Genomic DNA, 24,459 nt, shown 5'->3' on the forward strand with positions numbered 1-24,459 from the left:
TTGAATTTTCGATCGAAAATTTAATTGAAATGTTAATTGAATGAATATTACGTAACAAATATAGACAAAACTTTATTTTCAAAGTATCTTATATCACATCAAGAGAGAAAATATAATGAATAAAGAAAAGAAAACTTACATATACTTAAGATCAGCTTCTAATAAGTTCTAAATGTAATAAAGTATGCTACCCATAATTCATTGTTTCTTTTCTATACAACTTGTCAATACATTGAAAATACAGTGTAATATACATTATATGCCTTAAAAACCCCACGGTGAATCCATCTTACTCGACAGCCATCTTTTTGGCTGAAACTGCGTTAGGGGTGGGACTATTATTTCTTCTTTTTGCTCCTCGTGCGTTACGTCCTTTGAACATAAAAAAAAAATTAATATCTATTTCTTTTTATTGTGATATTCTTTTTTTATCATTATATAGAAAATTCAGTCGTTTGAAGAGTTTAACTCAGCGAAATCCAAATATTTGATTTCTCAGTATTAGCATGGCAATAGCATCATTAATATACATTAAGATCGATAAAATTATAGTATTTTCAAAGCTGAATGATTTTTACCTTTCTTACCACTTCGTTTTCCCTTGCCAAATTTCTTTTTCGATGCTGCCATTTCTTCCAACGTTTTTGCCAGGTACTTGTCTTCCTCCTCACCTTCAAGAACTTTGCAAGTGACCTCAACTTCGCGAATTAGCACCTTGGAATACAATTCAATTACACTCGATTATTGTAATTCTAAAAGCACAATCCGAAAAATTTTAGTAATTTCTCACCTTTCCTTCATTTGTCTTTTCTAACAAAGACTTAGCAGCATTTTCTCCTTGCAGACGTACCCATCCTTCCGTATCCCCTCTTCGGAAATCAATGTATGCAATATCAGCATCAAACTTGTTTAAAGATTCTTTTATATCTTCCCTTGTACATATCTTAGAAACGCCGGAAAAGTAAATAATGGAACCTTTTGGCAATTTATTATCTACACTATCTGTACTAGTAGCTATACTAGTATCTATATTAGTATCTGTTTCTGATGTCTGATCTGATTTATCAACTTCGATTTCCTTTTTTCCTGTCTAAGCATGTAAAACAAAAATCATAATATTAAAAAATTAAGTTAAAATGAATTTGCATTTATTGCATTAGATTATATATATATAATCTTTTCTATTTGTTTTCTTCACACTTACAGTAGCTGCTTTCTTTCTCCTCTGTTCCCTCTCTTGAGCTTTTTCTGCATTATAATTTGCACTAGAAATGTTATATCAAAGTCATACATAAGTACAAATGTATTATACAACTAAAAATATAATATATATAAATAATTCCATATATGTATATTTTTACTTACGCCCATTTTCTTATTAATTCAGTATCTTCATATTTTATAGATTCTACATTCATGAAAGCTTTTGCATCATCCAAAGTTTCAAATTGTACAAAAACAGAACCTTTGAACTTAAAAACTTTATCTTTACGATCTTGATATTTCCTCATCTGTAAAACAAGATAATCTTGTTTAAAAATATATACATATTTATAATAATTTCTAGCATGCTATCTATTCTTATATCCATATACATAGTTCCTAATTATCAAATGTATCAAATAATCTAATTTAAACAGATATACTTACCACAATTGTTTCAAATGGCTTGTATGGTTCAAAAAATACTTTTAGCTTATCAATATTTGAAGTTAATGGAAATCCTTTAACATAAACTGTTCTGGCCTCTTGAGCTTTTCTATATTCCTCATTATATTCTGGTAAAGGATAATTTGGCGATCGCCGTATCTTCTTTCTATCTTCAGAAATCTCTATGAGATCGCTACTTTCCAGAGCCCTCATAATTACATCAACATTTTTGCTAAGATTAGCTAGCATTTTAAAGTTTAACATAACAGTCATGGGAATCCAGCCTGCGTCTAATTTTGTTTGTTCAATGAGAAATTTATCCCTCTGCATATTTACATTACCGAAGTAATACTATAAAAGAAAACAAAAAAGTAGAAGTATGAAACATTGACAATTGTTTATTTTTTTTTTATGGATGTTACTTTTATAGACTATTAATGCTATTTCTTACAAACAAACAAACAAAAAAAAAAAAATATATATATATATACCTCAATTTGTTCCTTGATCTTTTTCAAAAGTTCTGCAGGTGGTTCTTCTTTAGCTTCTTTGCTCGCATTGTCCGCAGTGTCAATAGTTTTATTGACCTTAAATAAAAAATATTTAAGTATAAAACTAATATATTGATACTTGCCTTTGATCATTACTTCTTATGCCGCTTTTTTTTGCATCAGTCAAAATGCGATTTTTCAACACGATATATTTTATTATTTTCTCATGAAAACCAAATATATGATACGTACCTCTACTTCGGCATTAATCTTCTCCGAAATTTCAGTGGTCGCTTTTACCGCATCGTTTTTACTTTCAGCGTCAACGATTGGCACTTTATTAACCTCATCGACAGCATCACCATTCAAGCAATCGGCACTTGTTTCCTCTTTACCGTTTTCCATGTCAACAATATTCGATCTATAGTATCTATATAAAAATAAAATGCAGACGATGCAGTTTCAAAAAGGCCAATTCCAGATACGCTTTATATTCTTAAATTCCGGTATCTCTTAAAGAAAAAGATCTAAAAGATCTCTTCTCGTCTCGCACACGTGCCCTGTTCGTACCTACTCGAGTCCAAGTCGAAAACGGAAATGATGCATAAAACAAGGCCCGTATGAGGATTGGTGCCACTATAAGGGCTGTTGTACACAGGACGCGACGACGCCAATCGTTAAGCCCGTATCAGACTACGCATTGAAGATTGAGATTGAAGATTGAAGATTAAAATTTGACCAATCAGAATAAAGAAATTTTAGTGCTTTTTGTTCTGATTAGTCAAATTCCAATCTTTAATCTTCAAGCTTCAATGCGTAGTCTGATACGGGCTTTAGGTTAGGTTAGCCAATCGATTGAAAGCCTAACCGTAAGAGCGAAAGGTTGATTGGCTAGCGCCTTGCTGTTTAGCACGCATAAAGCCCGTATCAGACCAATCAGACTAAAGCCTTGTGTCTACGATGCTAGAACTCTGTCCGAGAAACGTGTAGCCAATAAAATTGCCGCTTCTCCGTAAAAACTGCAAACTTGATTGGCTCATTTCTCGGTCCGAGAACTCGGACAGAATTCTAGCATTGTGAACTCAAGCATTAAAAATTGAAAATTGAAGATTCAAATGTGGCTAATCAGGGAAAAGAGAACTAAAATTCAAGGCAAATTGATATATTATTATATATATATATATATATATATTATTACTATTAATTGATCAAATGCTTTCAGTATTTACAGTGTCAAAACGGACACAGCCAGTAAATATAGTCGGTGTTATATATGGCTAACAATGCTATGGTATGTATACAAGTATAACTTAAAAGGTACAAAAGAGATGATTGTATTAGTTCTCAATCTCAATATATCATCGCATCTTTGTAATTGTATAATACAAAACTTACTGTTGATGAAAGAAATGGTAATTATTATTAAAAAACTTATTTTAATATATATATTACATATATTAATAACTTATATTTTCTTTTACAGTATTATCACATTATATTCGTGGAAAACTTTATAACAGTTTCCCTGAGTGGAAGAATATTTATCAGATATGGAGAACATGTGTCAGCCAAGGATGTCCAGTGAAATTTCATTGGCCTACTCCTATTACTGATAGCAATGATAACTTAAAAAGTGAATTAACAGAATTGACTTACATATGCACAAGAAATAAAACGATATTTTTAAGGAAACTTATGAATCATTTTCAAAAACTAAGCAACAAATCTCCAAGAAAGAAAAATATCATAACTGTTCCATTCACAGTTTCCAAAACTGTAAGGAAAACCCTTCACTTATGAAACTTCTTATCTCCTCTTATATCTGAAAAAGATATAATTCCAATTGCACAAATAAGGAATATAAAATTAGCGCATGATGAGGATAACAAACAAAATACTGAATTGAATGTAAATTCAGTATATAATAGAATGTAATTCTATAGAATTAGCGTAATTCTATAGAATTAGCGCATGATGAGGATAACAAACAAAATACTGAATTGAATGTAAATTCAGTATATAATAGAATGTAATTCTATAGAATGTAATTCCAGAGGAATGAATAAATTAAGATATCATTTACAAGGATAAACTAAAAATAATTATCGACAATTTCGCAGACAGAAATTGTTCTCCAAAGTATTTATATCGACAAAATTATTGAGATGTTTAATTGCTTGTACTATGCAGTATCTTATAAAGCAAAATTGGAATGTGATTAATTATGACTTGATGCTATAAATGTTGTATCAAAGTTATACACAAGTAAAAATGTATTATATAACTAAAAATATAATATATATAAATAATTCCATGTATATATTTTTACTTACACCCATTTTCTTATTAATTCAGTATCTTCATATTTTATAGATTTTACATTCATGAATGCTTTTGCACCATCCAAAGTTTCAAATTGTACAAAAGCAGTCCCTGCAAACTTAAAAACTTGATGATCTTGATATTTTCTCATCTGTAAAACGAAATAATCTTGTTTAAAAATCTATACATATAATAATTTAATATTTAGTCATATCCATATCCACATGATTCTTTATTTTCAAATCTTCCAAATAATCTATTGTAAACAGATATACTTACCATAATTCTTTCAAATGGCTGGTATGATTCAAAAAAAGCTTTTAGCTCATCAATATTTAAATTTAATGGAAATCCTGTAACATAAATTGTTCTGGCCTCTTGAGCTTTTCTACATTCCTCATTATATTCTGGTAAAGGATAATTTGGCGATCGCCGTATTTTCTTTCTATCTTTAGAAATCTCTATGAGATCACTACTTTCCAGAGCTCTTAGAATTACATCAACATTTTTGCTAAAATTAGCTAACATCTTGAACTTTAACATAACAGTCATGGGAATCCAGCCTTTGTCTAGTTTTGTTTGTTCAATGAGAAATTTATCCCTCTGCATATTTACATTACCGAAGTAATACTGTGAAAGAAAACAAAAAAATAGAACCATAAAACAGATTGATACTTGTTCATTATCTTTTTTTTATAGATGTTATTTTTATAGATCATTAGTCTTTTTTATTATACCTCTACTTGTTCCTTGATTTTTTTCAAAAGTTCTGCAGGCGGTTTTTCTTCTGCTTGTTTGCTTGCATTGATCGCAGTGTCAACAATTTTACTGACCTTACATTACAAAATATTTAAGTATAAAACTAATATATTGATACTTGCTTTTGGTCATTACTTCCCTATGCCGCTTTTTTTTACATCAGATAAAATGCGATTTTTCAACACGATAATGTATAAAAGATTTTATTTTCTCACGAAAACGAAATATATGATACATACCCCTACTTCGACGTTAATCTTCTCCGAAATTTCCGCGGTCGCTTTTACCACATCGTTTTTACTTTCAGCGTCAATAATCGTCATTTTATTAATCTCATCGGCAGCATCATCGATCAAGCAGTCGGCATTTGTTCCCTCTTTACCGTTTTCCATGTCAACAATAATCGATTTACAATATTATAGAAAAATAAAATGCAGACGCTGCAGTCTCAAAAAGGCCAGCTCCTGGTATGCTTTATATTTTTAAATTCCGGTATCTCTTGAAAAAAAGATTCCTTCTCGTCTCGTACAAGATGCTCTGAAGTGATGCCAGATTCAGGACGCAGGACGCACGGCGCACAACGCACAACGCACAACGCAAAACGCGCCAAACCGTGGTAGAGGGGATAACAGTAGAAGTGATAACAGTAGAAAATCGCGTATATATCTCACATGTACGCGATTTTCTACTGTTATCCCCTCTACCACGATTTGGCATGTTGCACATTGCACGTCTCGAATCTGGCATCTGGCATCTGGCATCAGTACCATCAGTGGTCAGTGGTGTTCTGCTCGTGCCTATTTGAATCCAAGTCGAAAACGAAAATGATGCATAAAACAAAACCTATATGAAGATGCGGATGTATATCAATTGAATACAATACTTATTGGCCAGTTGAAAATGAGGCCTTTTTGATTGGTCAATCGTCCTGGTTACCCTAGGCGTTGGTCAATAGGTTTGTTCGCGTTGCTTGAAATTCCCCAAAAGTTCTGCACTGAAAATGAGATAAATATATATTTGGATGTTGAAGAGAGTGAATGCGAAGGTACTGAGTGCAAAAAGTTCAAGCAACGCGAACAAACCTAATACGAGTAATTGTGTTCAATCGTATCGTGTCCAAATGAACTTCTCCTTGAAGATGCCACTATAAAGGCCGTATTACATTACGGGTTGCCGGCTCGGTTAAGCCCGTATTAAACTACGCATTGAAGATTGAGATTCAATATTCAAGATTGAAATTTGACCTATCAGGACAAAGAAATTTTAGTCCCTTTTGTTCTGATTAGTCAAATTCCAATCTTTAATCTTCAATCTTCAATTTTCAATGCGTAGTCTGATACGAACTTTAGAGCAATAGATTGATTGGCTAGCGCCTTGCTTTTTGGCACGCATGAAGCCCGTATCAGACCAATCAGACTAAAGCCTGTATCAGACTGTGCATTGAAATTGAAATTTGACCAATCAGGACAAGGAAATTTTAGTTCCTTTTAGCCTGATTGGTTAAATTTTAATCTTTAATACGTAGTCTGATCCGGGCTTAACGACATACTTTTGTTCTGATTAGTCAAATTCCAATCTTTAATCTTCAATCTTCAATTTTCAATGCGTAGTCTGATACGAACTTTAGAGCAATAGATTGATTGGCTAGCGCCTTGCTTTTTGGCACGCATGAAGCCCGTATCAGACCAATCAGACTAAAGCCTGTATCAGACTGTGCATTGAAATTGAAATTTGACCAATCAGGACAAGGAAATTTTAGTTTCTTTTAGGCTGTGTTCCAGAATTCATTGCCAGCACTGGAAGTCTATGGCTGCGGTCGGGAACACGCTATGTTGTGTTCCGATTCCCCACCCAAGTGCACCCGATATTATAGTATATGTCACGTATACTATAATATCGAGTGCACTCGGGTGGGGAATCGGAACACAGCCCTAGAAATGCTTCGAAGCATTTGATTGACCAATCAGGACAAAAAGAGTAAAGATTTATTTATTCTGATTGGTTAATGCAATGCTTCAAAGCATTTCTAGCGTCTTCCCGACCGCAGCTATATCGTTGAAAATTGAAAACATTTAATAATTCGAATTTGGCGGATCAGAACAAAAGGAACTAAAATTCAGGGCAATTGGTATATTAGTATTATTATATTATTAATTGATCAATTAAACGCTTTCAGTATTTACAGCGTCAAAACGAACGCGGCCGGTATATTTCGTCGGTGTTATGGCCAACAGTGCTGAGGTATGTATACAAGTATAATTTAAAAAATACAAAAGAGATATCTATATTATCTTAATCTCAATGTATTATCGCATTCTTGTAATTGTACAAAATACTGAGTAAACTTATTATATGCATCTTGCACTTTTATCGCAGGTTACATTTGAGGATTTTCAAACAAGTGAACGTTTCAAGAAACTGCAGCGCTCCTTGAAACTGGCTGTACTGAAAAGGGTGCATAGCAAGGGTGTACATAAAAAAGAAATGTTGCCTGCTGTGACAGCTTGGCCCAGCATTTCCAGCATCAGTGTGGATAGTATGAATTCCAGTTGCGTGACTCCATTGTTGCATACTTCGGTGGTTAAGAGTGAAGTCTTGGCTTCCAGTAATAATCTGAGAAACTTATCGATGAAGAGGAATTGTAAGACCAATGGAAAAATAATGGCCACATTCAGCGTTAAACAAGATGATCACAGTGATCGACTTGTTATGCCATCCCCAATGAGAAACACAGTTTATCGCATTTCCAAAGAAACACAAGACAAAGTTCCTACATTGCCGAATTGCAAAACAGTAGTGTCAAATCCACTTAATAGATCTGTTCAGTCTTCCACAGTAAATACTTTTTCGTTGAGTGCTACTAGTCATATATCTGCTAATACAAATACTAGCAAAGAATACTTGCATCCTTTTGTTGTACCAACAATACCTGTCAATGATCCTCAGAGGGTTAACAGAATATTTTCAAGATGGAGAGTTATGCTCAATGACAATTATGAATTAATAATTAAAGGAACATTAGAATGGTAAATACATAATACACATTTTATTAATTTGTGCATTAACATTTTTTCTTAAATTAACATGCATTTTCTTTAACAGTGGAAGAGTTATATATAGCAAACCAGTCATAAGGAGATATACTGCGACATGTGTTGAATCGAAATATAAACATAAATATAGTCTTCAAGGAAATATTGTTGATGAAAGAAATGGTAATTATTATTAAAATCTATTTTAATATATATACATATATGTATATATTAGTAACTTGTATTTTTTTTATACAGTATTACCGGATTATATTTGCGGAAAATTTTATAACGGTTTTCCTGATGATTGGGAAAACGTTTATCAGATATGGAGAACATATGTCAGTCAAGGATGTCCAGTGACATTTCGTTGGCCTACTCCTATTACTGATAGCGATGATGATTTAAAAAGTGAATTAACAGAATTAACTTACATAAGCACAAATAAAAAGGATATTTTTAAGGAACCTTGTAAATTATTTGAATATACTAAGTTTGAAAATTCAAGTGACAAATCTTCAAAAAAGAAAAAAATATATAATTGTTCCACTCACAGTTTCCAAAGTTATAAGGAAGCTTCACTTGTAAAACCTCTTATCTCCAATTCCAAAAGAGATATAATTCCAATTGCACAAACAAGGGACATAAAATTAGCATGTGATGTGGATAATGAACAAAATATTGAATTGGATGTAAATCCAGTATATAGCTCCAGAGGAATGAATAAATTAAAAGATATCATTTACGAGGATAAATTAAAAATAATAATTGACAATTTGGCAGACAGAAATTGTTCTCCAAAGTATATCGACAAAATTATTCAGATGTTTGATTGCTTGGACTATACAGTGTCTTATAGGGCGAAATCGGAATGTGATTATAACTCGGCGGTTTCTGCAAGTCGTGCAACATCATGCAAGCAGGAAACGTTGCAGCCGAGTCTCGCGTGTGATGACAATCGTATAGCTACTAATAAATTTGAGAATGAAATAAAGGAACAAGGAAAAAATTGCATGAACTCCACCAACTTGAGATATAGAAGTATAAACAATGATTCTAATCGTACTCAGTTATCGAATCCAATAAATGTTAATCCAAAACACGATGATAACAATGACTCGGATGAATCAGAGAGCCGGACTTACGCGGGCGTACCCAAAATATCGATTGAACGAGTTTTACATGGCAGAGAAGCATCCAGAAAAACATACAAGCATAAAGTAAAGAAGAAATCGGCAAATTCACGCAACGTCAAAGGAATCGGATATGAGTTTGAATCTGCTCCCACGACGATTCCAACCGCTAATGATAAGAATAGTTTACTTTCTGACGAATCTTGTATTAGTATCACGGAATATGAAGTAAAAGATGAAATAGATACGGCAAAATATCATAAAATAAAAAACATTGCTCAAAGATCACAAGAAGACACTTTTTATAACCATCTGATGACACAGAGAAATAATTTCGATGTATATGGCGCAAACAAGCCTGCAATGCAAAATAAACAATCGTTCAATCCTTTTCAGGCACAAAAAGTTAACTTGGATGTCTCTATAAAGAAACAGGAAGTTTCGCATGGAGTTGAAGAAAATGCACATTCACAATTTGTTGCAGATGTCGATTACGCTACCATTTCTGGCGTTGATGTGACTGTAAGTACAAATACGCAGAAAACAGACAGAAATATGATAACATCGCATTCTAATCTGGATCAAGACATTGTGATCAGTAGCGAGAGTAATAATAATTTCCCCGAAAAACCTCTTGTCTTTCAACAATCACATAGAGAATATATCGAACAATCAAAAAACGAGATTGCAATGAAAAACTCCAAACCTAGCATAATCAGTTTGATGCCGGTAAACCTGAAGTTAAAGATAAAAGAAGCAGATTCCAAGTCAGAACAATTACAAGCTTTGGATGCGAATATTGTAGAAAATGAAGAGGACAAACAATACTTCAATATTCAGTCATTGGAAGAGGTTCACAAAAAGAAATCCATATCGAAAGCGTCAATCGCTATAACAAAAGCAATTATCGCAAATGATTCTCATTCGAAAACGACATCCGATAATAAAAAAAAGATCTATCTGACAACAAATAAGAAAAATGAATCGAATGTAAATTCCGCTAATTTGACGAAATCGACGACGAATCCAATAACTGAACAATCTAAAAGCAATAAGCTTGAAATTGAAAATGATTCCAAAGTGCTGAGCGCATGGATGCCGAAAGTAATATATTATGCGAAATCGAAATCTGAATTAGGCTTGATATTTGAAGGAAAATTGCTCAAGTGAGTGCTCTTAAATTTAATTAATTTTGTTAATAATACAGATGATATAAGATGATAAAGAAAATAGTTAACTCCCATATTTCGTTTTGAAATAGTGTTTTAAACATCACCGAATTTTTCAGCATTCTCGAATTTTTCTTTACAGTCTTTTTCAATATAATATGACACGTTCACTTTCAAATTTCTTTTTCAGTCATTTATTTTTCCAATTACAAAATGTTAAGTCGTTATCTGGGCGAATGTACCAACCTGAACTGACACTGTTTACATTTTCACATAGAAGTTTCTCTCACATGCGGTTAATAATTATATGACGGTATGCAATTGTATTTCTTCTGTTTATAGCGAACTTGGTCATGTCGTGCAGAGAAAATTTACGACGGATATTGTACTGAAGCGATTATCAGCTACATCGATCGAAACAGTGAATCATGAATTCTACAAGCTTGTCGGATACTTGAACGACTATAAGCATGGTAGAGTATCCAAAATCTGGTAACAATAATACATTACATCATAAATATTTGTCAATTTTAATAATTTTTATTTTTCATTATTTAGTTATTCCTAAGGAACTTGCAAAACAATGTCGTAACGGATGTCCTACGAATATCGAACAATTTTGTCTGACTTGGAAAATGTTGCAAAACTGTATATAATGCGATTTTCTTAACATATTTTTTTTTTACTTTTTGTAAGTACGTTAAGATTACATGTTCTTTACGAGAAATTTTTTATTTTTTAGGTAAAATACAAAAAATGAGTGAGAAACTTAATGATACGTCCATGGACTCGCTGAATACATCTGTTAGTTCGAGAGGTCGTAGAATTGTACCTCCTTTATCTTATTGGACAGGTGAGAGGAAAGAGCAGAGGAGGGGAGAGAATAAATAAATAATAAAAGTAAAATGTAGAAATAGAATAGATCAATTTTTTCACTAAATAGAAAATAGATAACTTTCTATTTGAAAGTATTTTATAGTGTTATTTTCTATACAGGTGAACGTATAACTTTGAAAGATAACAATCTAGTTTATAATCCAGGCAGTTCACAGAAATCATCATTAATTTCGAGAATTGAAATTTCAAAAGAATTGGTAAATTATAATATAATTATAAAAATGTTTCAATGATTTCTCATAGCTAATGAATTTTTATTTACTACAAATGTACACATCTTTTTTATATTATGTGAAATATAGAGTACTGAAAAAACAAAGAAACAGAAAGCAAACTCCAAGAATATATCGAAGGAGCAAAAATTGTTCAAATCGAATAAAATTCCTAGTACAAATAAAAATAAAGTAAGTTAGATTATATGAATATTTCTCTCCAAATATAAAAAATTTTCTTAATATAAATTATTAACAAAAAATGTATGGATTACTTTTAATTTAGATGCTCGTTATTGAGAAAACTCAATCTTCTAACAAGTCATATAAGACTAAAGCTGCAAATAGCACAAAGAAATCATACAGATCGAATAAATCTCGAAAATCCTGGATTAATGGCAAAAGATATATAAAACAAAATTTGACATTCTCATCGACCGATTCTAGCGACAAGGAGCAAAACGTATCTCCACCAAAGGTAATATTAAAATTGATTTATAAACTAGAGTTTTTATCATATATTTTTTAGAGAAATCATGCACGATTTTCTTTTTATGCAGCGTATGCGCACCCAGCTAAATACGAAAACAGGAGCGACGTCGCAATATACAATGACATTGAGGAAACGACATAAAACAGAGGCATTCTCGAATAGAAATACGACTAAACTCCAATAGTTTTCATATCTTTATTTAATGCGGTTTTTATTTAGACGATGCAATGTTGCATTGCTCGATTCATATTATGATGTATGTTACTGTAGACACTCACCAACAAAAAAAAACAAGACGCAACATGATATATACTTATTATAAAGATATTTCATCGACAAAAGACTCTATCAGAAGCAACATCTATATAATCTTAATAATTTTTTTGTGTTACAAAATTATGTGTGTAATATTAAATGCACAAAAATACGCGCGAAAATTCTATTTCAAGATATTTTTCTTCCATGTATATCTCCCGCTATATATGTTATTTTTTTTTAATGTTTCTTTTGTTTACATAGTATTTATATCTTGTAAATTGTGGACAGAAAAACTTTTTTCTTTCATTTTCGAAAAATAATGAAATATACAAAAATCTTAAGACCGTCTTTGCAATTTTTGTGTGTTTACAAAAAAGGCAGTGTACAAAAAAGTCATTTATTAATAAAATAATAAAAAATGTGGTATAATATTAAAAAAATGTTCTCGCGCGGTACCTGTCGCGAATATTTTTGTAATTTAAAAAGAAGAAATAAGGGAAGATGATGAATGTATATATACATATAAACATAGATTTTTATATGACTCTTGATAAGTCGTACATATATATTAATTAGACGCAATTTAGATGTTTGATTGTGAACAAGTCTCAACGAGAATAAAGACGAAGTGTGCACACTGTAAATAAGTCTCCTGACATTTATTTAATTCTGGCATTTTAACAAACGGCTTAGATCTTTCATTTATTTGTATAAAATACCGCTTGCTCTAAAGACAAATTTTTATAATAATATACTATATATTCTGCATTATATAAAAGTCTGTGATTCTAACAATAAAAGAGTCATAAGAAATATAATTTATTGATATATTCAAATAAAAAGTACAGATAATTGATACAAATACAAAATAGTCATTTTTCTCCGTTTTATATATACTATGTAACATATAGCCTTATTTAATATAAATTAAATTAATTTAATTAAATTCTTCTTCTGTGTGGCACTTATTTATAATCTCGATTCGTGTCATTTCGATTCTTATAATTATAGTTGATAAAATGAACACGTCACGCGAAATACGCGCTTCAAGGATCTATCGTCGCGATATAGTTACGTATTATATTTAATGTAATGATAATTAATGATTTATCATATCAAATTATTTCCCGATACTTGTCGCGATCGCGTTTCGAATTTGACGGAGTGTCTCGCGCTCTACTATCTTACTGTTCGAGTATCGCCGTGCGGATGATAAGGCCGTAAAGTCATAACACGTTAATATATAGCGCGCTAATGTTTACGCCGCCAAGGCCGAATACTATTCGATAATTTGCTACCGAAATATTTTCCGTACTGTGACGTATATACAAGCGGAATATTAAATTATACAAGTATTTTAAATTATAGATCGATTATTTAATAAACGATTAATATAGCTTTTTAATGTGCATCAGTGCGCACTAATGCATCTAACTGAATTTATAAATTATAAAATTACTTAAATAATATAATTAATAATATTATATTATTTAAGTAATTTTTTAATCTAAACTCAAAACTTTTTTATCAGATATTTAGCAATAAAAACCATAATGTAAATTATTAAATTATATTATTTACATCGTAATAGAAATAATATAACGGTACGCAGCTTCTAAATGTTTCGGTTTTATTTATGAATTTAAATAGTAAAATTGAAGATGGTTGCAAATTATTTATTTTTCTTTCAATTCATAAAGTACACATACGAAATCATTTTTTTTACCATGATACTATAGTAAAATATCAACCAATTAGCGAAATCCTGGCAAAGATAGCGATCCACTCATTGGCCTAGTTTACATTGATATACTTTACCACGTATTAGGTATTACACTGGCCAATCATAGCCATTTCTTTAAAGAATGGAATGGCTGTGATTGGTCAGTATTGTATTTAGTACGTATTATCATAGTATATCGGTATAAACTAGACCATTGTCAGAGCTGTGTTCCGATTCCCCACCCGGGTACACCCGATATTATAGTATACGTGACATATACTATACTATAATATCGGGTGCACCCGGGTGGGGAATCGGAACACAGCAAGGGTGCGTTATAGATTTCCAGGCGATTTATGCGCTCAATGCGTGAAACGGAACGCACCCCAAGTATGTATGTATCCTTTTATACGAAATAAGTTATTCCCCCTTCTTTGAAGACTCTTTCCAAGATCGCGTTTCAAAATTTGCTCCTTGGAATAGAATAGCATTCAATTGACCAATCAGGACAAAAGAAACGAAAATTTCTTTATTCTGATTGGTAAAAATCATTAAGAACATGAAATCACCTATTGTAGACCGGCACTTAGTGCCAGTCTACAATAGGTGATTTAAGCCCTAAATCTTAAGAAATTGACGAATCACAATCAAGTATGAGAAGAATACTCGACTGTGATTAGTCAATTTCTTAAGGCTTAGGGCTTAAATCACCTATTGTAGACTGGCACTTAGTCTTCATGATGTACTAAAGCCCGTATCAGACTACGCACTGAAGATTGAGATTCAAGATTCAAGATTGAAATTTGACCAATCAGAATAAAGAAATTTTAGTCCTTTTTGTTCTGATTAGTCAAATTCCAATCTTTAATCTTCAATCTTCAATTTTCAATGTGTAGTCTGATACGGGCATAAGGCCTAGATGTTGTTCGGGGAAAATTTCACGCGCTCAAGTTGGCACACACATTCTGAGTTCTGAGACGTTCGCTGAATCTCCTTCTTTTCCGGTACGCTTTGTTGGGTGACCGTGTCTTATTTAGTTTTAGCTGTAATTATATCTTTCTCCATCTTCCACAATGAGGATTTACAAGGATCTTTTCACCGGTGAGTGAACAATAAAATGTTCTCGCAATCATATAAGCTAGCTATTTTTTTATTTTCCAAATCGAGATGTGATAATAAACGCGAATAAAAAGCTCGAATGAGATGATATTTCGAACATTCTCGATGATGGTTCGAGTTTCGAGAGATATTTCCAGATTATTTCTGAATGAAATTACACGCGGTTTTATTATTTCATGATAAATTAGCACGATTATTATACTATAATTATTTAGATTCTTTGATAGATATGATTATGAAATTCCTAACCTTTCCATATGTTCTTAATGATTTTTATGGTTGCAAGAGTAATGTACCATTTTATCAATATAAGATCTTGAATTCTGGTGCTTACATAAAATAATAATTCATAAGTCCATATAAAATAATCTATTACATAAATCTATAGAGTATTATAATATTTTGTGTATATACTTTTAGGAGATGAAATGTTCTCCGACACTTATAAAATGAAGCTAGTGGATGATGTGCTGTATGAAGTATATGGCAAAGTATATATTTATATATATTTACAAAATACTTGTTTTTTTTGTATGGAAGACTTATGTAATGAATATGTACGCTATTTTCCAGTTGATCTCTCGTAAATCAGGTGAAGTTAATATTGCCGGTTTTAATCCCTCTGCGGAGGAGGCCGATGAAGGCACCGATGAGATGGTAGAGTCTGGTGTTGATATTGTGTTGAATCACCGACTTCAAGAAACATTTGCCTTTGGAGATAAAAAATCTTACACCTTGTATCTCAAGGATTACATGAAGAAGTTAGTACCTTTTTTACTATGAATTTTTTTAAATTTATTAAATTAAGTTTTTTGCAGTGGTGCAATTAACTAAAAAGCGCTATCATTGTACATTTCAAAATGTATAACTTTTTCACATATTATTTAAGTGAATATATTTATATTTATTATCGTAAAGATTCAGAAACTATTAGGCTTTAGTCATTGTTTAGTCATTTAATGATGAATCTCAGCAATATGACTCATTAAACCTCTTATACAGACATTAAATATTTGGTTATTTCATGGTCATTATAACAACTTTTTAAAGAGAAAAAATAAAAATAGTAATCAAAAACAATAAAAAAATTAAATTTTATTATTTTTTATTTAAATAAATTGTATATATGAAACAATATATATGTATATATAAGTTTGTAACACATATATACTTTTCTTTTTTTGTAGGCTAGTAGCAAGGCTAGAAGAGGAATCACCTGATCAAGTAGAAGTTTTTAAAACCAATATGAACAAAGTTATGAAAGATATTTTAGGTCGTTTCAAGGAGTTGCAATTTTTCACCGGTGTTTCAATGGACATTGACGGCATCGTGGGCCTCATGGAGTACCGTGAGATCGACGGCGAGTCTGTGCCTGTACTCATGTTCTTCAAGCATGGTCTTGAAGAAGAAAAGTTCTAAGTAATTCTTAGATATTTAATAAAATGTGGACAAATTTTGTAAGTTGTACTCTCATTTATCGCTTCTTGTATTTATCTATTAATGTTAGATTCATATTGAAGCTATTTACATATGTGCTAAAAATTAACATGTTTTAACAAAAAAATTGAGATAAAAATTGCAAAATATAATATACATGTGAAATTCGTGACCAACACATTTTCTTTGTGTTCGCCACTGCACAAACATGTTAGATTAAATTGGCAAGCAGATTCCCGCTGTGATGTGTTTTTGATCATAGCGTCTAATATAAACCAAACATCTTTGATAATGCAACTCTTACTTTTGGTATATTTTTTTATTATAGAATAAAATCTAATCTATTTTCATATGTGTTTTTCAGATAAACTGGAATCAAGACTGCACACATGCTAAAAAGCTGTGAAATTTAGTTAAAAATATAAGACAGTTTAATACTTCCAATCTTGGTTTACAGTGCAATTAATTAAACACTACATGAATAAAATCTTCGATATATAATGACAATTCCTTAATAAATAGTTGTAAATACTCTGTAACAAGAAAAGAGATGACAACACCAGGAATCTTCGTAAAAATGTTTCCCAGAAGGTGTTACATTTGTCCAATTTATATTAGATGATTTAATTTATATAAAAAAATATATATATATGGAAGATGGGGAAAGAACTTGCAGCGATAGACTTACATCACTGATGTAATGTTTACAATTATTGTGTTAATGTCAGTAATGATTAACAATTTCTGAAACATATTCGACACATAAATGTCCATCATAAATAAAAAATTTTTCCATAATTTTTATTTCTTTTATTACTTTTTTCCATAATTGTTTTTTTTTTTATTTTTTTTTTATATCTCCCTTCATTCCTTAATTATCCTTTATAAATCATGAATGTAATATATGTAAATTATATATATATATATATATATCTGAAGTGCATCTAAACACATTTATATATATACACATTTATATATATACACATTTATATATGTAGATTTTTATGAAATGTAAACGCGTGATTATATTTCAGGTGCTATTGTTATTTTACTCGTCTTTAACTCGGTTTCTTTGAATGGTAAGAGGTATGTATAAATTCGTCATGTGCTGCATCTAGTACACACATGTGCAAGCAATTTCATTATAAATCTAATACCGTGCGTGAAAGATAGGAACTTTTTATTATCTCATAAGAACGAAAACACGATGCATGAAACTTATGTCCGCTTCTGATAACACAGTAATAAATATACTGCAAAAAAAAAGAATCATTTTTATGGTCATATACCATTGATTCATTGATTTTCATTAAGCGCGTAATATGAGAAAAGATTTACAAGAGGATGGTAGAAAAATACAGATATCTTCACTTCATAAAAATATTATATTTAGATAAGTCAGAATAGATGATCTATCTCTTGGCGCGAAACCATACATTATATTTCTTTACTCAGGGATTGTTACTAGCCACATACTGTTGTACAAGTACACTCGTAGCACATCACTCCCTTTTATTTTGCACATTCTTGCCGTCAACAATTTCTCATTCTCTAATTCTCAATTTCTCTTTCGCTTGCCTCTTCTACATCTGATTCTCTTGCGTTTCTACATTGTATTATTTTATATACCCTCATCTCTCTCGCTTTCTGTGAATATATTACTATTATTTTCTTTAAAAAAAAAAAAAAACACATTTGCTCTCTTCACCTGAGAACTCGACGCCTCCGTACTTTGCACATGTTCCGTACCGTTATTTGAAAAAAGGTATATGTTTACATTTACAAAAGCGTATCTTAGTAGTTTAGTAGTAGTAAATAGCATAAGTATTAGAGACAGATTTTTTTTATAATCTACAATGGATGCGCGAAACAAAATGTCCCATTATAACGTTATAAACGAAATTATATAACTTACAGCTTAAAATGATAAACTCTTGAGGGAGATGTACATACGTTACATATACATACATACATACACATATATATATATATTAATCCGAAATTATGAACGAACGTGTATGCCGTATATAAATGTGTCTTTTCTCCCTGCACGCGAAACAAGAAGAAAAATAACAAGTATTCGAAGTATATCCGACTTATACGATAATATCCCGAAATAATATTTGATCAATAATGGCAGTCATACAAGAGTGTTAACTTATTAATCCTCTTAATTAGAGATTGCCCATATACGTAAATATTGTACGACAATTTATACATAGATGTAACATACTAGCTTACAGTTTTTTTAGCTCTTTTAAAGGTACGGTATTTAGTAGGACACACCTCTGCTACTATTTGTTAAGTTGGGTACATCTTATACGCGTTCGATAAGAATAAACAGTATATTATTTAATGTTATCGGTATTATTATTACTATTATTATTATTATTGTTAGTTATTACTATTATCATTATTATTATTATTAAACTTATTTGTACTGATCTGTGTAGAATGGGTGCGTAAAAGGGTCTCAGTACTGCACTGTCTCTCTCTCTCTCTCTCTCTCTCTCACAACACACACACACGCGCGCGCGCGCGCACACACACACACACACATTTTTTCCAAATAATGAAATGATAAATGATACTTCGTCATACTGGAAAGAGGATTTTGCATACAAATATATGTTAGTCGGATGTGTCATATTTTTGTCTTAAAAGTAATTTATATTGGAAGAGAAAAGAAACGGCATGCAACACAGAGAAACGATTGTAATACCCAGCGGGTCCGCATAAGTACAAAAGAGACAAAAGTAGAAGAGGTACAATACATGGATACAAAAGTAAAACATATATCGATTGCTATACAGAGAAAAGGTTTTATACAGCGCACCCGATTCTTCCGCTCTATAGGACAGTGCGTTACTATAGGTAAGACTGTGTTATACTATACACAATTTGAGCATCGTACCATTTCAATGATACTTCAAAGAAGTATGGCAAAAGCATTTAAGTTTATATTAAAAGTATATATTTCCGGTACACACACACACATACACACACACACACACACGCACACACATGATCCAGTATCCCCGAATACGATGCTTCACGCGCAAGAAGCTCAATGTGTTATTTATGTTTTAATAGACGTAATCACACGGCATTCCAAAGATCACTCTTTTAAATCCTCTTACCTTATATAAACGTATCTGATCGCAGGACATAGTTTTATTAATCTGTGTCGATCTACCTTTGTTAATTCTTTTTCCTGATTACTACTGAGGTTGTCGTATTTGTATTTGTGAAAGAATTCGGTGTTTATATATATTCATATATTATTTATATATATGTATAGAGATATTTCCGTTCTTTTAACATTTATATATTTCATATGAAACTTCATTCACAGGTAGCATTCGCGCCCACTGATCCTAATGGTCACTTACAGCGTCGTTTTATATTTTGTGAGGAATTTGAAGAGGTGATCGCTAGTCGCGCGATTGTTCAGAGGTAATTTTGGTCAGGTGCTTTGCGTCCATAAAAGTAACGTGTTGAAATAACAATTGTACAATCAAATAATAAATTGACAAATATATATGTGTGTGTATATATATAATATATGTATAGAATCTCGCTTTAAAATATGTGTGCTCCTACTTAATAAATCAAAATGACTCGAATTACTACGCGTATATTGGGAAAATTAAATCGGTTTATACATATTGCTCCAGCGTCCGTATTAATACGTAACTCTTCGCCTTCCTTGAATGCTCAAAAATACCAAACAAAAAAACAGGCATCTGAAATGAATAGTAAAAACTCCAGTATGTTATAAAAAAAATTATGAATTTAATAATTGTGTTTGTTTTTCACGGTACGCATAACATTAAAAACTCTCATCAAGTAGATAACAATAACCAACAACTAACAATCGTAGGCATTCACGCAAAAATAGAAATATGTTTAATAATATACAATAATATTATCATAATTTATATTATTGAAGTAAGTATGATCATTCCCTTACTATATTTCTAGAATAGTAGAGTAAATCGTATCAATGATTTGAGCTGAAGGAGTCTGAAAAGTATCAAGTATTTGTACAATATTTGCAAAATGAAACAATATATACTCCAAGTTTTTAGTTAAAATAAAAAAATAACATTACATCTCTCTTTGAATACATTACAACATAATTGTGTTACATCATATTTAATTGTACATAATTGTCAAACTTCATAAATTCATTAAAAATATGGATACATATATAAAGTTTATATTATAAAAACTTTTACGTATTTATTAAATGAATAAAAACATTATATTATACATAATATAACACATCTAAAAATTTTTCCAAACGAAGAACCGAGTCGACATAATGTCGACATAAAACTATTAAAATCCGACTATCACGTAAATTATGTCGTTAATCCGATTTTTCAAGTAGAAATAGTTAACAGATAGTGTAATAAATAGTTAACAGTCTCGAGAAAAATATATATATGTATATACGTTTTTTACATATTTTTATACATATCTAATATAACATGTAAATTTAGAAAATAAACGTCTGAGCAAATACTTGTCTTGCCGTATAATTTACAAATCTGTATCCATCAGCTCGCATCATGTAATACGCGATTCTGTAAATTACTAACAACGAGAGTAGGGTTCTATCTTAATTCTGAGTCCACGATCAGTTAATCCTTACCGCATACGCTAGATTTATAGTATAATTATACATCTCGCAAGAACTTTTTTTTCAAAGATTTGAAATCTCTTGCATCTTCGTTTTTATCTGCTTTCGTGCATTGAACATTCTCCAGGGAAAACAAATCTCACTGCCAGTGTAAACTATGGAAAAAAAAAAGAAAACGTTCTAACTCTACTATTTGCTGCCATGTCGAATTTGTACGAGACACAGAAGACAGCATTCCAGCACTGTAAAGCATACAGTAACATGAATTTGTCACATTAAAGTTAAAAATCTGCTTACGAGAAAGTTAACGAAAAAGATCCGAGTATATATATGTATATATCATATAAAGAAACAGAGAGATAAATGGAAATCCTAACACCTTGAAAGCAAATATTTCGTTCGCACGCTCTGATATTAGCAGTTATTGCAGTTCCAATATTTCGTCACGGATACATGCTATATAAAAAAGGGGCAAAGGGAGCTACATAATGCATATTTAATATAATTAATAATGAATTAGTAAGTTCGTTTTTTTCCCTATACGCTAAAATACAAAACAATAAATTACCGTTAAACTCGCTCACTGATGCAAGTGTATGTATATATATCTATATGCAATATAGTGGCTCTTTTAAAGTAACGATTCGAATCGAGGCAGAGTTGGAATGTAAAGGTGTCCGAGAACTCGCAAGCACAGATCGCGTCTTCATCGAGCTCGCCGAAAATCAAAATCGCCAAAACGATCCATAATACGTGACTTTATTGAGAGAGAGGGGGAGAGAAAGAGAGAGAGAGAGAGAGAGAGAGAGAGAAAGAGAAAGAGAGAGAACGAGATAAAAAGAGAAAAAAAAAGAGACCGAAATATAATAAAGTGCAAAAATAGAAAAGAAAGAAACAGTCAATCATTCTAGGAACTTGTGTGAAAAGTGCAGTCCGACGAAGACGCGATATCTGTTCAAAACAAGGATCGATCGTCAGCACGAAATATCGCATGGAAACATGATTTTCGCTCGGATAATGGCACGACACATGTCACAGATTAAAGAGGCAGCGATTGATGTTGACGATATTTGTGTGTATAGATAAAGTTCTATTTATCTATCTACAACTTTTCGTTAATTAACGCCAATCAAGACATCCATTGATTTATCCGTCAAATATCAGACTAAATTTTCTATCGATCGCACTTACGTTTGTAAGATATAGCCGATCTTCACGTGTTATTAAATTTAATCGGTTCGATAAATTAACTAATGACCGATTGACGGTTTCAAAAGCCTAAATTATATTACAGCAACTGTCCATCGCACTCAAATCGTACTACGGCACGTATACAAGCCATACAGGGCATATACACATCCTATCCACATATCCTTTTTTTCGCATGTGTATTTTCAGTACGAATCGGCCAATAAAGACCGCCTCCTTACGCTGGACACGAGAGTCGCAAAGCTTTAACAAAAACATAAATAACAGGATGGGGTAAAGGAGGAGGTAGGGATAGCGATGAAGAGAAGTAAGTAAATTCCATCTCGCTCGACGCGCGATAATCTATATTGTGATGCCGGAGAGGCGTCACAATACAGAAATTGTCTAGCATCTCGAACTGAGAAACTCGATTCGAATGCGGGCTCCTATTCTCTCTTTTGTCGTTCTCTTCCTCTTGGTTTTCCTTTCACAGATCGGTGTGCCCCAAGACGCGGCACACCTTTTGCTCCTAAGGATCCGATGGTGACTCCAGCATCTCCTTGAGGAAGTCTTCGACCGCCCGCTCTTCGCCGAGGAGCTTGAAAAAGAACAGGTGCTCCGTGCACTTAAGACCGATCGAGCGAATGGATGGTAGGCGGAGCAGCAGTTTGGCGAACCTGCCGGGGTCATCCGGCCAAGACACGCGGGTGTATTCCTCCAGAGCGGCGTAAATCTTCTCGCGCAGTAGGCTAACTTCCTGAATGGACTTGAGACCTCGTGCATCGGGATTGAAGAGAATAATGGATCTGTACACACACGGACAAAATCTTAGCGAAAGACATTCGACGCAATTCAATTAACTACACTAAAAATAAAATTGTTTTCAATCAAATAAATACATTTTGGTAATTTTGATTTTTTTACTTAAATAAATATATACTTTGTTTCCAAAAATATTTTGTTATATTAAATTAATCATTATTTGCACGTAATAAAATTTCTAATTTTTAAAATACATTATATAAAATTTTAATATAAAGAAATATTTACTTGAAGATAACAAATTATTTATTAAAATAAAGAAAACCTGTGTTTTTGAAATAATCAGTCAAAAATTAAAAAGCGTTTTTTTTTTAGATTTAAAGGAAGTAATTTAATACAACAAAGATAAAAAAATTTAATATAATTTTTTTATTTGCAAATAAAAGCATACTTTGCTTATATTTTATTAATTGCTGTTTTATTGAAATAACTAATTCCTTTGCAAGTATTTAAATAAATAATTCTTTTAAATAAAAAAAATTTTTTTTTGTTTATTGTTAGTACATTTTTGTACTAAAGTGTAGTATTGTAGTCAAAAAAATCATGGACAAAAGTTACAAAATGTCTTAGAATTAAGGGAAAAGAAGTGCCGAAAGCGAAGTATACAAAAATATTGATAAGTATTTAATTTTCGCGTAAAACAATCGTGTAAAAAAGTCACTCGTAAGATTTCTATTTCTATAAAGACCCGTTGAAGATCACTCTCTTGCCACTCACCTAAGGCATCCGAGTTCAGTCCTGTCCATTTTCATCTCACGCATCTTCGACACCAGTTCCGAGAGCACGCGATCGAATATCGTTATCACGCCTGCCTGTAGTGCCGAATTTCGATGCACCGTGGTGCCCGTTGCCAGAACGATGCAGTCCTTCATCTCGATGGAACGATAGGAAAAGCCGGCTATTAGCAATTCGTTCCAGCCAGCTTTGAGTAGAAGCATTTGATCCACTAGCGGCAACGATGTAAAGTGCGGGATGTGCTTCGCCCATGTCACCAGCTGGAACAGTTGTTTGTTGGTGGCGTTGCAAATGTGCGAGACCGCATTCTACGCATTATAAAAGATGCCGGATTAGTGGAACGAGTTTTTGGTAAGGAAAAAACAGAGAGC

At 31.9% G+C, this 24,459-nt stretch overlaps 5 protein-coding genes and 1 non-coding gene across 32 annotated transcripts in view; 2 read left to right on the forward strand and 4 right to left on the reverse strand.

Annotated features, from left to right (window-relative positions):
* Window positions 1–61: 61 nt before the first annotated feature.
* LOC115244281 (la protein homolog) lies at window positions 62–2,743 on the reverse strand. Its single transcript, XM_029821827.1, has 8 exons — window positions 2,394–2,743; window positions 2,142–2,237; window positions 1,651–2,001; window positions 1,366–1,511; window positions 1,205–1,265; window positions 791–1,090; window positions 579–714; window positions 62–372 (listed from the first exon to the last, which is right to left on the reverse strand). The coding sequence occupies exons 1-8, from the start codon at window positions 2,544–2,546 to the stop codon at window positions 290–292; spliced, it is 1,326 nt and encodes a 441-aa protein (XP_029677687.1). The 5' UTR covers window positions 2,547–2,743; the 3' UTR covers window positions 62–289.
* LOC115244304 lies at window positions 443–527 on the reverse strand. Its single transcript, XR_003885361.1, has one exon. It is a non-coding gene; the product is annotated as a small nucleolar RNA U6-53/MBII-28 (small nucleolar RNA).
* Window positions 2,744–3,572: 829 nt separating the features above from the next.
* Window positions 3,573–6,005, reverse strand: LOC115244216 (la protein homolog). 2 transcript variants are annotated; one of them, XM_029821673.1, is made up of 6 exons: window positions 5,990–6,005; window positions 5,462–5,759; window positions 5,201–5,296; window positions 4,743–5,093; window positions 4,475–4,614; window positions 3,573–3,963 (listed from the first exon to the last, which is right to left on the reverse strand). In XM_029821673.1, the coding sequence occupies exons 2-6, from the start codon at window positions 5,612–5,614 to the stop codon at window positions 3,948–3,950; spliced, it is 756 nt and encodes a 251-aa protein (XP_029677533.1). In that variant the 5' UTR covers window positions 5,615–5,759; window positions 5,990–6,005; the 3' UTR covers window positions 3,573–3,947. The 2 variants fall into 2 exon arrangements, with proteins under 2 accessions (XP_029677533.1, XP_029677532.1); XM_029821672.1 differs by lacking the exon at window positions 5,990–6,005 and having other exon boundaries at window positions 5,462–5,889.
* A 1,286-nt stretch (window positions 6,006–7,291) lies between these two features.
* Window positions 7,292–12,595, forward strand: LOC115244186. Its single transcript, XM_029821636.1, has 12 exons — window positions 7,292–7,350; window positions 7,399–7,463; window positions 7,599–8,248; window positions 8,325–8,437; window positions 8,513–10,553; window positions 10,899–11,029; window positions 11,115–11,204; window positions 11,299–11,409; window positions 11,553–11,650; window positions 11,756–11,857; window positions 11,952–12,143; window positions 12,226–12,595. Exons 2-12 carry the CDS (start codon window positions 7,446–7,448, stop codon window positions 12,340–12,342), a joined length of 3,663 nt encoding a protein of 1,220 aa, XP_029677496.1. The 5' UTR covers window positions 7,292–7,350; window positions 7,399–7,445; the 3' UTR covers window positions 12,343–12,595.
* A 2,494-nt stretch (window positions 12,596–15,089) lies between these two features.
* On the forward strand, window positions 15,090–17,493 carry LOC115244242 (translationally-controlled tumor protein homolog). Its single transcript, XM_029821750.1, has 5 exons — window positions 15,090–15,240; window positions 15,679–15,749; window positions 15,832–16,019; window positions 16,446–16,715; window positions 17,060–17,493. The coding sequence occupies exons 1-4, from the start codon at window positions 15,213–15,215 to the stop codon at window positions 16,675–16,677; spliced, it is 519 nt and encodes a 172-aa protein (XP_029677610.1). The 5' UTR covers window positions 15,090–15,212; the 3' UTR covers window positions 16,678–16,715; window positions 17,060–17,493.
* A 4,201-nt stretch (window positions 17,494–21,694) lies between these two features.
* LOC115244238 (retinoic acid receptor RXR) overlaps window positions 21,695–24,459 on the reverse strand; it is a 99,059-nt gene continuing 96,294 nt past the window's right edge. For 25 of the 26 annotated variants that reach the window (XM_029821744.1, XM_029821741.1, XM_029821725.1 and 22 more), the window contains 2 exons: window positions 24,071–24,396; window positions 21,695–23,337 (listed from right to left, as the gene is read on the reverse strand). In XM_029821744.1, the coding sequence (XP_029677604.1) occupies window positions 23,061–23,337; window positions 24,071–24,396 (603 nt within the window). In that variant the 3' untranslated portion in view covers window positions 21,695–23,060. The remainder of the gene's footprint in view (window positions 23,338–24,070; window positions 24,397–24,459) is intronic. The other variant, XM_029821743.1, reaches the window with a different exon arrangement.

Source organism: Formica exsecta, unplaced genomic scaffold (genome assembly GCF_003651465.1).
Source record: "Formica exsecta isolate Colony F162 unplaced genomic scaffold, ASM365146v1 scaffold80, whole genome shotgun sequence".
Lineage (NCBI taxonomy): Eukaryota > Metazoa > Arthropoda > Insecta > Hymenoptera > Formicidae > Formica > Formica exsecta.

What these genes read in the sequence shown, in the direction of transcription:
- LOC115244186 (XM_029821636.1), top strand. An exon ending in ATTAAAGGAACATTAGAATG is followed by an intron (nt 8,249 to 8,324) that starts GTAAATACATAA and finishes TTTCTTTAACAG; the next exon opens with TGGAAGAGTTATATATAGCA. An exon ending in TATTGTTGATGAAAGAAATG is followed by an intron (nt 8,438 to 8,512) that starts GTAATTATTATT and finishes TTTTTTATACAG; the next exon opens with TATTACCGGATTATATTTGC.
- LOC115244242 (XM_029821750.1), top strand. Translation starts at nt 15,213, where the DNA reads ATGAGGATTTACAAGGATCTTTTCACCG. An exon ending in TTACAAGGATCTTTTCACCG is followed by an intron (nt 15,241 to 15,678) that starts GTGAGTGAACAA and finishes ATATACTTTTAG; the next exon opens with GAGATGAAATGTTCTCCGAC. An exon ending in TGTATGAAGTATATGGCAAA is followed by an intron (nt 15,750 to 15,831) that starts GTATATATTTAT and finishes GCTATTTTCCAG; the next exon opens with TTGATCTCTCGTAAATCAGG.
- LOC115244281 (XM_029821827.1), bottom strand. Translation starts at nt 2,546, where the DNA reads ATGGAAAACGGTAAAGAGGAAACAAGTGCCGATTGCTTGAATGGTGAT. An exon ending in AGATTAATGCCGAAGTAGAG is followed by an intron (nt 2,238 to 2,393) that starts GTACGTATCATA and finishes TTTTTATTTAAG; the next exon opens with GTCAATAAAACTATTGACAC. An exon ending in GGAGAAAGAAAGCAGCTACT is followed by an intron (nt 1,091 to 1,204) that starts GTAAGTGTGAAG and finishes TTACATGCTTAG; the next exon opens with ACAGGAAAAAAGGAAATCGA.
- LOC115244216 (XM_029821673.1), bottom strand. Translation starts at nt 5,614, where the DNA reads ATGGAAAACGGTAAAGAGGGAACAAATGCCGACTGCTTGATCGATGAT. An exon ending in AAATCAAGGAACAAGTAGAG is followed by an intron (nt 5,094 to 5,200) that starts GTATAATAAAAA and finishes TTTCTTTCACAG; the next exon opens with TATTACTTCGGTAATGTAAA. An exon ending in AGCCATTTGAAAGAATTATG is followed by an intron (nt 4,615 to 4,742) that starts GTAAGTATATCT and finishes TTCGTTTTACAG; the next exon opens with ATGAGAAAATATCAAGATCA.